General features: G+C 44.2%; 1 protein-coding gene across 1 annotated transcript; it reads right to left on the bottom strand.

The window, feature by feature from the left end:
* Nucleotides 1-205: 205 nt before the first annotated feature.
* LOC123992902 (SUMO-activating enzyme subunit 1-like) lies at nucleotides 206-11,712 on the bottom strand. Its single transcript, XM_046294522.1, has 10 exons — nucleotides 11,478-11,712; nucleotides 10,927-11,039; nucleotides 10,325-10,498; nucleotides 6,026-6,171; nucleotides 5,823-5,925; nucleotides 5,594-5,699; nucleotides 3,859-4,003; nucleotides 3,343-3,412; nucleotides 503-625; nucleotides 206-338 (listed from the first exon to the last, which is right to left on the bottom strand). The coding sequence occupies exons 1-9, from the start codon at nucleotides 11,518-11,520 to the stop codon at nucleotides 533-535; spliced, it is 993 nt and encodes a 330-aa protein (XP_046150478.1). The 5' UTR covers nucleotides 11,521-11,712; the 3' UTR covers nucleotides 206-338; nucleotides 503-532.
* Nucleotides 11,713-13,036: the final 1,324 nt, after the last annotated feature.

The following is a 13,036-nucleotide window of genomic DNA, read 5'->3' as shown; positions in this document are numbered from 1 at the left end:
TCCACTTTTTTTTAGCAATTAAAATGACTTTTTATGCTTAAGTATATTTAAAACCAAATACTTTTACTCAAGAAGTATTTTACTGGGTGATTTTCACTTGAATAATTTTCTATTAAGAAATCTTTACTTTTACTCAAGCATGACAATTGAGTACTTTTTCCAACACTATCACTACTTAGAATTTCCAAATAACCCCTCAGACTAATTTGGTTCACAATATTTTTATTACAAAATGTAAAAACTGTGTACTTGAAACAAATGGATAGTTTAACAGACCCTCAAAAAATGACATTCCAAAACGTAGGCTGCAGAGACCGTCTAATAGGGGTGTTGTGTGCCTAGGTATGAAAAAGAGAATATGTACAATGACAAATTCTTTTCACCTATTGAAACACTTGAACTTTCAGCTGAGGTGAATGGTTACACATTGATAAATAGTCTGACTGGAAAAAAAAAAATAACTCAACTCAAAACTGTTACTGCATATGTCCTATGCACACACCTCTCCCTCCTTTGGTGGGAGTCTGGTCGATCACTTTGGGCCAAAGTAGTCCACCACCCCGCTGCCCTTCATACCGTCAAAGAAGAAGAAGTTCTTGTGTGGTGCGTCTCTCTGGGAAAGAGCCTGTAGAAACACACAGTGACGTTAATACCAACCACACACACACTACCTCACCATCTCTCAAACTACACCCACAATAGCTTTGCTGTGGGAGCTTCAGCAGATTTCCCTGCAAGGGATACATGGGGTGTACTCTAGTGTCCGCTCCACTGCGTGAGCGCGGGGTCCGCTGTGTGATCGGTGATCACTTGACTTCACCCAGTGCGATGTCTGCCGGTTGCAGGCAGTTTCATCATTACATCAGACAGCCTGGCACAGTGCCATAATCCCGCTGAGTGGGTTGTCTGTACTGACTGACGTTACCTGGCTTCCTCAACTCTCAAACACAGGTAGGACTGTGACACTTCCCTTATTTTTCCAATACCCAGGTCATATCCAAAACAGCCACACCAAAGAGACACACTGGTACTCTACATCTCCCCAAAAGCCCCACAGGACTGAAACATATCAGTGGGTATTTCTGGATTGAACCCAGAATCAAGTGAAGCGGCCTGCTGTCAAGTGGTTAGCTTTCTGCCTCCCCAAAATATAACATGCCATCTTTCTCCCCAGTGAAAGCTGCACAACAGTAAATGTGGTGCAGACAGTCTGGTGTGTGATTTTTCACACTAGTTCAGAGCCAGTATAGTCAGTAGAGTATAAATTAGAGGTTGACCGATTAATCGGAATGGCCGATTAATTAGGGCCGATTTCAAGTTTTCATAACACATCGGTAATCGGTATTTTTGGACACCGATTGTGGACGATTTTTTTTATACCTTTATTTATCTAGGCAAGTCAGTTAAGGACACATTCTTATTTTCAATGACGGCCTAGGAATGGTGGGTCACCTGCCTTGTTCAGGGGCATAACGACAGATTTTTACCTTGTCAGCTGGGGGATTATTTTTTGCAACCTTCCGGTTACTAGTCCAACACTCTAACCACCTGCCTTACATTGCACTCCACGAGGAGCCTGCGTTGCAGGCTAACTACCTGTTACGCGAGGGCAGCAAGAAGCCAATGTAAGTTGCTAGCTAGCATTAAACTTATCTTATAAAAAACAATCAATCTTAACATAATCACTTGTTAACTACACATGGTTGATGATATTACTAGTTTATCTAGCGTGTCCTGCGTTGCATATAATCGATGCGGTGCCTGTTAATTTCTCATCGAATCACAGCCTACTTCGCCAAATGGTGATGATTTAACAAGCGCATTCGCAAAAAAAGCACTGTCGTTGCACCAATGTGTACCTAATCATAAACATCAATGCCTTTCTTAAAATCAATACACAAGTATATATTTTTTAAACCTGCATATTTAGTTAATATTGCCTGCTAACATGAATTTCTTATAACTAGGGAAATTGTGTCACTTCTCTTGCGTTCCATGCAAGCAGTTAAGGTATATGGCAGCAGTTTGGGCCGCCTGGCTCGTTGCGAACTGTGTGAAGTGCATTTATTCCTAACAAAGACCGTAATTAATTTGCCAGAATTGTACATAATTATGACATAACATTGAAGGTTGTGCAATGTAAAAGCAATATTTAGACTTAGGGATGCCATCGGTTAGATAAAATATGGAACGGTTCCGTATTTCACTGAATGTTTTGCGAAATTATAGTTTCCGGATTGAACCATATTAATGACCAAAGGCTCATAGTTCTGTGTGTTATTATGTTAAAATTAAGTCTATGATTTGATATTTGATAGAGCAGTCTGACTGAGCGATGGTAAGCAGCAGCAGGCTCGTAAGAATTCATTCAAACAGCACTTTAGTGCGTTTGCCAGATGCTCTTCGTTGTGCTTCAAGCATTGAGCTGTTTATGACTTACAGCCTATCAATTCCCGAGATTAGGCTGGTGTAACCGATGTGAAATGGCTAGCTAGTTAGTGGGGTGCACGCTAATAGCGTTTCAAACGTCACTCGCTCGGAGACTTGGAGTAGTTGATCCCCTTGCGCTGCAAGGGCCGCAGCTTTTGTGGAGCGATGGGTAACGATGCTTTGAGGGTGGCAGTTGTCGATGTGTTCCTGTTTCGAGCCCAGGTATGGGCGAGGAGAGGGACTGAAGCTATACTGTTACACTGGTAATACTAAAGTGCCTATAAGAACATCCAATAGTCAAAGGTATATGAAATACAAATGGTATAGAGAGAAATAGTCCTATAATTCCTATAATAACCTCAACCTAAAACTTCTTATCTGAGAATATTGAAGACTCATGTTAAAAGGAACAACCAGCTTTCATATGTTCTCATGTTCTGAGCAAGGAACTTAAACGTTAACTTTTTTACATGGCACATATTGCACTTTTACTTTCTTCTCCAACACTTTGTTTTTGAATGATTTAAACCAAATTGAACATGTTTCATTATTTATTTGAGGCTAAATTGATTTGATTGATGTATTATATTAAGTTAAAATAAAAGTGTTCATTCAGTATTGTTGTAATTGTCATTATTACAAATAAATACATTTAAAAATATTATTATTATTTTAAAAAGTATTATTATTATATATAATATATATATATATATAAATATATAATTTTTATTATTATTTTAAAAATCGGCTGATTAATCGGTACCTGCTTTTTATGGTCCCCCAATAAATCGGTATCGGTATCGGCATTGAAAAATCATAATCGGTCGACCTCTAGTCTGAATGATTTCAAGTTACAGCAACTAATGGGAAGTCAATATACAAAAAAAATAACAAAAAATCTTGACAACCAACCTTGACAACCTCCTGTCCCAGCACTCCTCCCACCACAGCACACACAGGGGCCATCTCAGAGAAGCAGTAGCTGATGACATCACAAAACAACAACATGACTGTCAAACAGAAATACATTAACTCTGGAGTTCATAAGAATGAATTAACAATTGTCTTAACTCTGAAAATCTGAAATAGCTCAGAATGGAGCAGTCAGTCACAGATTATCTTTGATATATCTAAGAACTACCTTCACTGGCATATACAACAGTCCCCTACAAACAACAGTCCCCTACAAACAACAGTCCCCTACAAACAACAGTCCCCTACAAACAACAGTCCCCTACAAACAACAGTCCCCTACAAACAACAGTCCCCTACAAACAACAGTCCCCTACAAACAACAGTCCCCTACAAACAACAGTCCCCTACAAACAACAGTCCCCTACAAACAACAGTCCCCTACATACATATTACTAAGAGTCCAACTAAATATGCGAATGGCTGTCAAGTGATGCATTGAATTGAGCCAGTTACCTGACAAAGTCGTGAGGCAGCAGCTCGCTACTCAGCCCCATGGCCTCCAGGACATCATCCCGGATCTGTCTCAGGAGCGTGGCGTCCGCCTCAAAGCTTTCTGGGTGGGGGTCACGACCTTTGTCTGTACGGAACTTCAGCAGTACTGTGGGAGAGAAGCGAGGAACGCAGAGAGAGTGTGAACCACAGGGCGAGTGGTGGAGAAGTGCAGGAAACCATAGAAGACACAGAAGAAGCTCTGATTGTATGGGTTAAGAAGTTGCTACATATACCAAGCTACGTTTTCCACCCAACACAGAATATGTTACTAAGGAAATGTCAGTGGGGTTGTCATTCTATCACTTGCTCGAATGACACTGGCTGGATAGCTTCACTTCCACTCACAGAAAAAAAGTGCACACAAACTTCCAATTAAATATTGATCATCCCATGAAAATTTGCAGTTTTTGATCAGTTTGACAAGGCCGTGATCAGACATCTATGACTCTTGTCCTTGTCCTGTCAGCACGCACCACTAGTACTACACCCATCATGTGCGAGACCGTGGGCAGATGTGCTAAAATGAGGAGGATGTGGTTTGGAGTCTGAATATTACTAAAAGGCAAATAATAAACAAGAGATGGACGTACCATTGCCACTGAGACGTTTTAGGCTCTAAACCCCCCTTTAAGGCTGGCAGCTCTCCTCGCCCACTCAGTGTTAAACAGGTGTCATAACATCCTCTTTTTAGCTGTCCATCAATCACATCATGGAGCCCAGTCTGCCCACGGCTATTTCCACCAGACTGACACCTCGCTAGTACACACGCACGTGAGCACACACATAAAACCCAACATCAATCACCATCACCTGAATCATCACCAACTAAACATCACAGAATTATCTCAAAACCTGGCACGGATTAACACAATATGTAAGTGTACAAATACATTTGTGCAAAGTACACCAGTAAACATTGTCTTAAATGAGTAGTCTGGAACATTCTTGACCAGATTCAAACAGGGATGAAGCAAAAACAACACATTCAAATGACATTAACTAAATCAAAGTTGAGGGAAAACCATCCTGTGCCCCCCACGCCTGCTCTGCCTTCCATTCCTCTGGAGACGTTATGGTTTCATACAGTAGGCTAACCCCCTCCCACACACACTCCTGGGACACAGTAACAGAGGAAGCTCCACTTCCTCAAGAACAGCTCAGTCGAGAGATACCACAACGTCTAGACCTAATTATAGAAACACAAATGCTGTAGAACAGCTCTGAAAACCACAAAAACAAACAAAAGAACAGCTTCTTTCCTTTCCGGCTGTTATATTAATATTAGCCAAACAACAGGGGCAGGATAGAGTTGGCAGCCTTGCGGGGGTAGTGTGGTGTGGTGGGTGGTGCCTAGCGGTTTGTGTCTGTTCTAAAGTCACACACGACTGGAGAGCCTGTGATGGAAACAGAGCCATGTTAAGACGGTCTATGAAGCCAGCTGAAGGCTAATAAAGGGACCATATCAGACTAGGAACTGGAACAGGATGCAATGCTACAACAACCAAAACAGGAAAGTGGTGGGCGATATCATTGGAGCTGCAGGCGCTCACGTGTAGAGGGCACCAATCTATAGCTCCACTGTTTCTTATGACAAAAGAAAAAAAGACGCGATGGCAGCCAGTTAGTGATCCAACTCTCTTTTATCAAATGGATATTTATATCCAATGGCTTTGTGGAATTATTGAGGCGCAGGTACCGTGTAGCAGGAAGTAGTCCACGGGGGTGCGCTTCAGGCTGCTCTTGGCCTTCTCATTGGTCCAATCCACTTCCAGAGCCACTTTCAATGAGCAGAAGCTGGCAGTCTGTTCAGTTGGGATAGAGAGAGCGCCAAAGGGCAGGGAACATGCCGTCATTAGATGTGGAGGAGGATAACATTCATTACATTGATAAAACACTAACTGAGCTATTTTTTATACAACGCTCACCTTTTTGATCATGGTGGTCTCATTGGGGTCAACCTTTGGTTTCTTGGCCTCAGGTCCATCATTGGACTCGTCTGTTTTGGGCTTGACTACTTTGGGCTTCTCCCTGGACGAGGGCATCAAAACAAGGGACAGATGAGCATAACTGAGGACCAATCAAGACAAGTAAATTAAACAGACACTCGACAATCAAACACAACACTCACTCAACATAGTTGTGCTCCTGGCCAAGGTCAGAGAACATGTATCCATGGTAACCAAAGACATCGCCACAGAAGACCTTGATGTTGTGCTGGGCACAGAGATGGTCCACGCGCACCATCAGATCCCTCGAGCAGCCTGTCAGACACACCTGAGAGGAACAAGGGAGGGGAGGACAAAGTCAGAGAGAGCAGCTAAAACTACAACTCCCATAGTGCTCACTACACCACATGATCAAAAGTATGTGGACACCGGCTCATTGAACATTTCATTCCAAAATCATGGGCATTAATATGGAGTTTGTCCCCCCTTTGCTGCTAGAACAACCTCCACTCTTCTGCGAAGGTTTTCTACGAGATGTTGGAACATTGCTGAAGGGGACTTGCTTCCACGCAGCCACAAGAGCATTAGTGAGGTCAGGCACTGATGTTGGGTGATTAGGCCTGGCTCGAAGTCTGCGTTTCAATTCATCCCAAAGCTGTTTGATGGGGTTGAGGTCAGGGCTATGTGCAGGCCAGTTCATTGACACAGATCTCGATAAACCATTTCTGAGTGGACCTTGCTTTGTGCACGGGGGCAATGTCATGCTGAAACAGGAAAGGGCCACAAAGTTAGAAGCACAGAATCGTCTAGAATGTCATTGTATGCTGTAGCATTAAGATTTCCCTTCACTGGAACTAAGTGGCCTAGCATGCATCATGAAAAACAGCCCCAGACCATTATTCCTCCTCCACCAAACTTTAGTCGGCACTATGTATTGGGGCAAGTAGAGTTCTCTCGGCATACGCCAAATCCAGATTCGTCCGCGTGACTGCCAGATGGTGAAGCGTGATTAATCACTCCAGAGAACGCGTTTCCACTGCTCCAGAGTTCAACGGTGGTGAGCTTTACGCCACTACATCAAGGAAACCCATTTCATGAAGCTCCCGACGAACAGTTCTTGTGCGGAAGTTGCTTCCAGAGGGAGTTTGGAACTCCGAGCACTCGGCGGTCTCATTCTGTGAGCTTGTGTGGCCTACCACTTTGTGGCTGAGCAGTTGTTGCTCCTAGACGTTTCCACTTCACAATAACAGCACTTACAGTTAACCAGGCAACTCGAGAATGGCAGAAATTTGACGAACTGACTTGTTGGAAAGGTGGCATCCTATGACAGTGCCACATTGAAAGTCACTGAGCTCTTCAGTAAAGCCAAATTACTGCCAATGTTTGTCTATGGAGATTGCATATCTGTGTGCTCGATTTTATACAACTGTCAGCAACGGGTGTGGCTGAAATAGCCAAATCCCAAAATTTGAAGGGGTGTCCACACATTTTGTATATGTAGTGTTCATGTTCATTGAGAGACCTTGCAGGGAATGATGACAAAGTACTAGATCAACAAGTAGGCCTAACTCTGGATTTACACGCACACACACACCTTTTAGAGAGAGTCCTTTTGACACAAAACATGTTCAAGTAAACAAAATATGTCATTCTGTCGAAGAATCGAGAATTGTCGAAGAAACAAGAATTGTTTTGGCCAGTGTGTTCTAGCTGAACAGGGTGGGGAACAGAAGATTGGCCTTATTAAAAAACTGACCCGTGGGCTGGGTCCATCTTATCCTGCAGACCAAACCCAGCACACTCCACACTTGGCTAGAGATAAGGGGCTGTCTGGCAGCTGACGGGCATCTGTCTGTGGCATCCCTGCAATGTACACGCTGGTCCCTCCCGGAACACAAAGTACCACAACGTTGGGAGGTGCCAGCATTGAGGTCATGACACGCGCCAGTGTTTTACCAAGGGCAGCTGATTGACATGTTACTGCATGGTTGAAGTTATTTTTAATTGCTTTGCCCTTAGCTAATGAAGACCGATAAGACTAATCATCAAAGCTGGGTGCTTGATGCCTGAAAAATGGACCGGAGATCTTCTTTGAACCACACACCTCAACTTCATATGAAGAAGGTCTTATGGGGGAAGGGAGAGCCTTACAGACTATTATAGAAGTCCTATTGGCTTTAGTTGCCAGCTACAAAAAAAGGCAAGCCCTCTGTTGTGGTGACAGACACTGAGGGAGACCCTGGCTGGACATGTTGGGCTACTGCTGCAGTTCGACGGGATTGGCAGAGGGAACTGGGAGTGCTGGTACTGGCAGGGACAGGGATTTTTAACAGCCTGGACAGCCTGTCTGTCTGTCCAAAGAGCCTCCCTCCTTTTGAAGGAGGCGTGCAGCTTGGACACCTCCTCTCAATGGCCTCCGGCAAGGGCTTTGTGAAGAGGGACACTGAGCTGGATTGTTTGAGAGACGAGGGAGTGAAAAGGAAGCAAGGAAAGGGGGGGGGGGGTGTTTATCTTATCTGTACAATGGAACCTAACGGAGAATGGGTCTAGTAGGAGGTGAAGGGAGAAGTGAAGTGAAAGACATGCAGAGAATGAGTGGTTATGACAGGCTCAATGAGAGTACATGAGTGAGAATAGGGAGAGTATACCAGTGTTCTGAGTGAAGTAAATTAGTAAGTTTGTTTGTTGTGGGTGTGAATTGTTGCCTCAAATGATCTCTAAAAAGACAAAAACACCCAAACTCTCTCGGGATCAAAGCTATAATCCAGACATATTAATCCCAAAACACGCTGACTAAAAAGAGCAGCCCCTTATCATGCATTCTAGCAAATTTAAACCAGTTCCAGTTTCCCAATGCTGAGCCACACAGACAAGACATAGCTAGCAGATAAAAAAAAGCTGGCAGTCTACAGCACAGCCCATTTCGTCTCCCCCTCCTCCTGAACTTCCAATAGCACTCCCCCCGGGACGCGTCCGCTGTTTCTCCACCAGACAGACTGGGGAAGCGGCTTGTTTGCGCTTTGAAAATCCATGAGTATCTGATGAGGAGTCTCTTCAAAACCCCACCACTATATGTTTGAGAGCAGAGCACATCAGACAGCTTGCTTTTCAGTGTGTCTGGAACCAAACACCACAGAAAATCTATGTTTCTACTTGTAGGCTGTACAGACATAAGTTAGATAAACGTATTTATCTCCAAACTCGAGTGTCTTTATTTTTTTCTGTCCCCCCCCTACCGGCAACTGTCAATTCCCTTACTCCGTCAATTTATAAATAATATGTACATGCATCATAAATCCCTTTATCTACTTCCCCAGAGTCAGGTGAACTTGTGGATACTATTTGTATGTCTGAGTGCAGTTTGAAGGAAGTTGCTAACTAGAGTAAGAGCAATGACTAGAAGTCTATGGTCACTAATAGCATGCTAGTAGAGTAGATACCATAGACGTCCAGTCATTGCGCTAACGCTAGTTAGCATTGGCTCACAAAACTACCTAGAACTTCCTTCATATTGGATGAAATAAAAATGGTATCCATGAGTTCATCTGACTATGGGGAAGTAGGTGAAGTTAACAGGGATAGCCAATGAAAAGCACTTGTATTTTTTATTTAACTAGGCAAATCACTTAAGAGCAAATTCTTATTTACAATGACGGCCTACCCCTGGGCAAACCCTAACCCGGAGAACACTGGGACAATTGTGTGCCGCCCTATGGGACTCCTAATTCCAGCCTGTTGTCATACAGCCTGGAATCGAACAAAGGCACTAAGATGCAGTACCTTAGATCGCTGCGCCACTCGGGAGCACTTATTACGAAGTTCTACAAAGAAAGATTAATTTTGTGAACAAAGTGCAACTACATGCAATGGAACTCATCATCAGTCAAAAACAGCTTAAATCGGCCCCCCGAGTGACGCAGTGGTCTAAGGCACTGCATCTGTGCCACTAGAGTTTCTGGGTTGGAGTCCAGGCTCTGTCGCAGCCGGCCGCGACCGGGAGGCCCATGGGGCGGCACACAATTGGCCCAGCGTCATCCGGGTTAGGGAGGGTTTGGCCAGCAGGTATATCCTTGTCTCATCGCGCACTAGCGACTCCTGTGGCGGGCACCACGCTGACATGGTCGCCAGGTGTACGGTGTTTCCTCCGACACATTGGTGTGGCTGGCTTCTGGGTTGGACGCATGGCTCTCGACCATCGCCTCTCCCGAGTCCGTACGGGAGTTGCAGCCATGAGACAAGACTGTAACTACTACCAATTGGATACCACGAAATTGGGGAGAAAAAAGGGGTGACAAATTAACCACAAAAAAACTGCAGAAAAAAATCTGTGCAAAACAGGTGCTATACTGGCATTGGTCTGCTGCCCAGAGCAACATGTAGTAAGACGTATGGTGTAAAAGCACCATCTAGTGGCCATTTAGGGTAACAGAAAATAATTAACAAAAGTAATCTTGACAATAGGCCTGCACTACTGTACTCACTGCCTCAAATTGAAGGAAGAATTTGTCTGGTTTGGTCTCCACCCTGTCTGTGTCTGCCTTCACCTCCACCATGGGGTTGAGGTACTGGGCCCGCTCCAGGGAGGCCTGGGCTCGGTTCTGGCCCTGAGCAGTCACTGGAATCAGAAACTGGGCTCGACATGACTCCTCTGTCACCTGAGAAGAAAGAGAGCAGAAATAGTTAGTGGTTTGTAAAATTAATTTATATTCTCCTGCAATTTTCTCAGTGTTTCATCCCTCCATTAGCCTACTTTGGAAGGTTCCCTCTCACCTAGCCTCTGCAGAGTCCCCAACAACCGGATGTTCCGGTTTTCAGGGGGAATGGAAAGAGCCTTTCACCCGACTTCCACTTTTGGATGTTAACAAGGTTGACACTCCATCTTAACTCCTCCTACACATTTACTGGATTGGTTGGACAGTGCAGAAGAGAACCTCCCCAAACATTGTTTTTCCTTCTCGTCAAGACAGTTTCAGTTGCTTATTTACACCTGTTACTTTAGGTTACCTCTGACCTAACTCTGTTACACCCCCCCCCCCCCCCCCCCACACACACACACACACACTTTGTGTATTGTGGGCTGTACCTGTTCGTGGTCCAGCAGGGTCAGCCCCTTCACTCCAGCCAGGATTAGATTTTTGGCCACTTCAGCCCCCAGGCCCCTGAGGCCCACCAGGAGCACACGAGACCCCCCGTAGCCTGGAACAGAAGCAGATTACCAACACCTTTATTAGCTATGTAGCTCCATCATACAATATAGGGTGGAAAGCCTTCAAGACAAAACATGTATGCTTTGTGCAGATTAATAAATTATGTAAACATCAACATTTGCAGTGTTTTCCAATACATTCTTGCTGTGTGATCAGGGAGTGCATATTTGTTTTAGCCCAGTTCGAGCATATCTAATTCAAGTTCTTGGCTGGCTAACGTTAGTTAGAGAGTTGAACCAGCTGTGTTAGCGCTGGGCCAAAGCAAATTGTGCACCCCGGGAATGGAGAAGCGTTGTAAATACTGTATATCATGGCGAAGTGTGTGCATAGTTCAAATCTTACATTTAATGCATTTGTATTTAGTTCCGACAAATAATAGGTTATCTACCTACAGAGACAATGGACGCCAACGTTAGCTAATAGCTACCTCTTTTGTGCATCCAGACCCCATAATCGGATCTGCCGGTCATACTGAGCCGCTTCTTCCTCGCTAATGATAGATTCCTCCTTCTCAATCATGTCTATCATCTCAAACTGGTTTATTTGTCTAGTTTAACAGTAAAGGGATTAATATTTCCCTTTTTAGATTCGGGGAGAGTACCGCTATCGCTGATTTGAACGGACGCTGGATGATGACGTTGTTTTCTTCTTTGGTATTATGGCGGTCCGCAAACAAATGTTAAAGGCGCATGCCACCACTTACTGTATTGGCTGTGTATCAGCCTACTATTCTGTACTATGAATTCATTCAACTTTGTGAAAAAAAATCCCCTACGAACTAACCGTACACCATTAAAACTAAATCACTATTCCATTACTTTGGTCCTATCTGATCCTGCACCAGGCCAGCAGACTGGGAGTACGGGACACTGTCGTTCAAAACACCCTGTAACTCTTCTGCAGTAAAATCTTGTACACCCAAGTGATTCTCTACAGCTGCCACCACAACATCTATCCTCTGTGATTTACATTCCATTCCTGCGGTACAGTTGACCACCATGGCTATGAACGCCAACATTTTTTTTTTACTGGAGCACATGTTATTCCTATCACTCTCTATTGACCTCGTCCTACTCACAGGGATCCTCTTAGGATTCTTCACCCTGCCCTTACCAAAAAAGATTGCAGTTTTGAAACTGCAGTATAATTGCATTAACTGCAGTCGACTGTGGTATTTTGGACAAAGTAATTGTAGAATAACTGCAGTGTACTGTTATAGTGCACTCTAACTGCAGTTACACTGCAAAATTACTGCAGTAAAAAAAACAGTGTTCTTTTGGACACAGTACTGGCAGCATACTGCAGTTATACTGCACTCTGACTGCAATCTTTTTCCTTGAGAGTGAACCCATCTTCCTCTACTACTCTCTTCAGTGCCTCAGCAAATGACACCTGCATTACTCTGATCCTGGCAACCTCAACCTGCCTTTCTCTCAACAGACAGCTCTGATCTCCAGCACCATGGGTACCCCTAAAAGTTGACACACACACACAACCTTTTCCACCGATACTACACATTCCTTTGTCTTATGTCCTCCTGCACACTTGTCATATCTAGGAATCTCTCTCCTACACACTACTGTCACATGACCATAAGCTTGAAACCTAAAACACCGTAATGGGTTCGGGACAAAAGCTCTCCCGGTATAACTGACACATCCTAACTTGAATTTATCTGGTAAAAACTCTGCATCAAAACTCAGTAGTACAGACAGTGTCTACTCTGTTTCACTACGCTCTCCACCGGATCTGCATCACACCAAACGGTGAGCATTACCGACACCAGGAATCTTCAACTTCAGTTGACCCTCCTCAACACTTAACGGCACCCCAGTTATCACTCTTTCAATGGCAGCCTGTTTTCCGGAGAGGAACGCAAGTCACAGTTCTTCTCCCCAGTCACGTGGTGCGGAGCACACGTTCCCTCTGGACGGCAGAAATTCCCTGCCCGTCTTCTTACCGACCTCAATGGGTTCCCCTGACTCC

The sequence above is a fragment of the Oncorhynchus gorbuscha genome, linkage group LG13 (assembly GCF_021184085.1).
Source record: "Oncorhynchus gorbuscha isolate QuinsamMale2020 ecotype Even-year linkage group LG13, OgorEven_v1.0, whole genome shotgun sequence".
Taxonomy (NCBI): domain Eukaryota; kingdom Metazoa; phylum Chordata; class Actinopteri; order Salmoniformes; family Salmonidae; genus Oncorhynchus; species Oncorhynchus gorbuscha.
The sequence above is the reverse complement of the archived record's forward strand: the minus strand, read 5'-3'. Positions and strand labels throughout refer to the sequence as shown.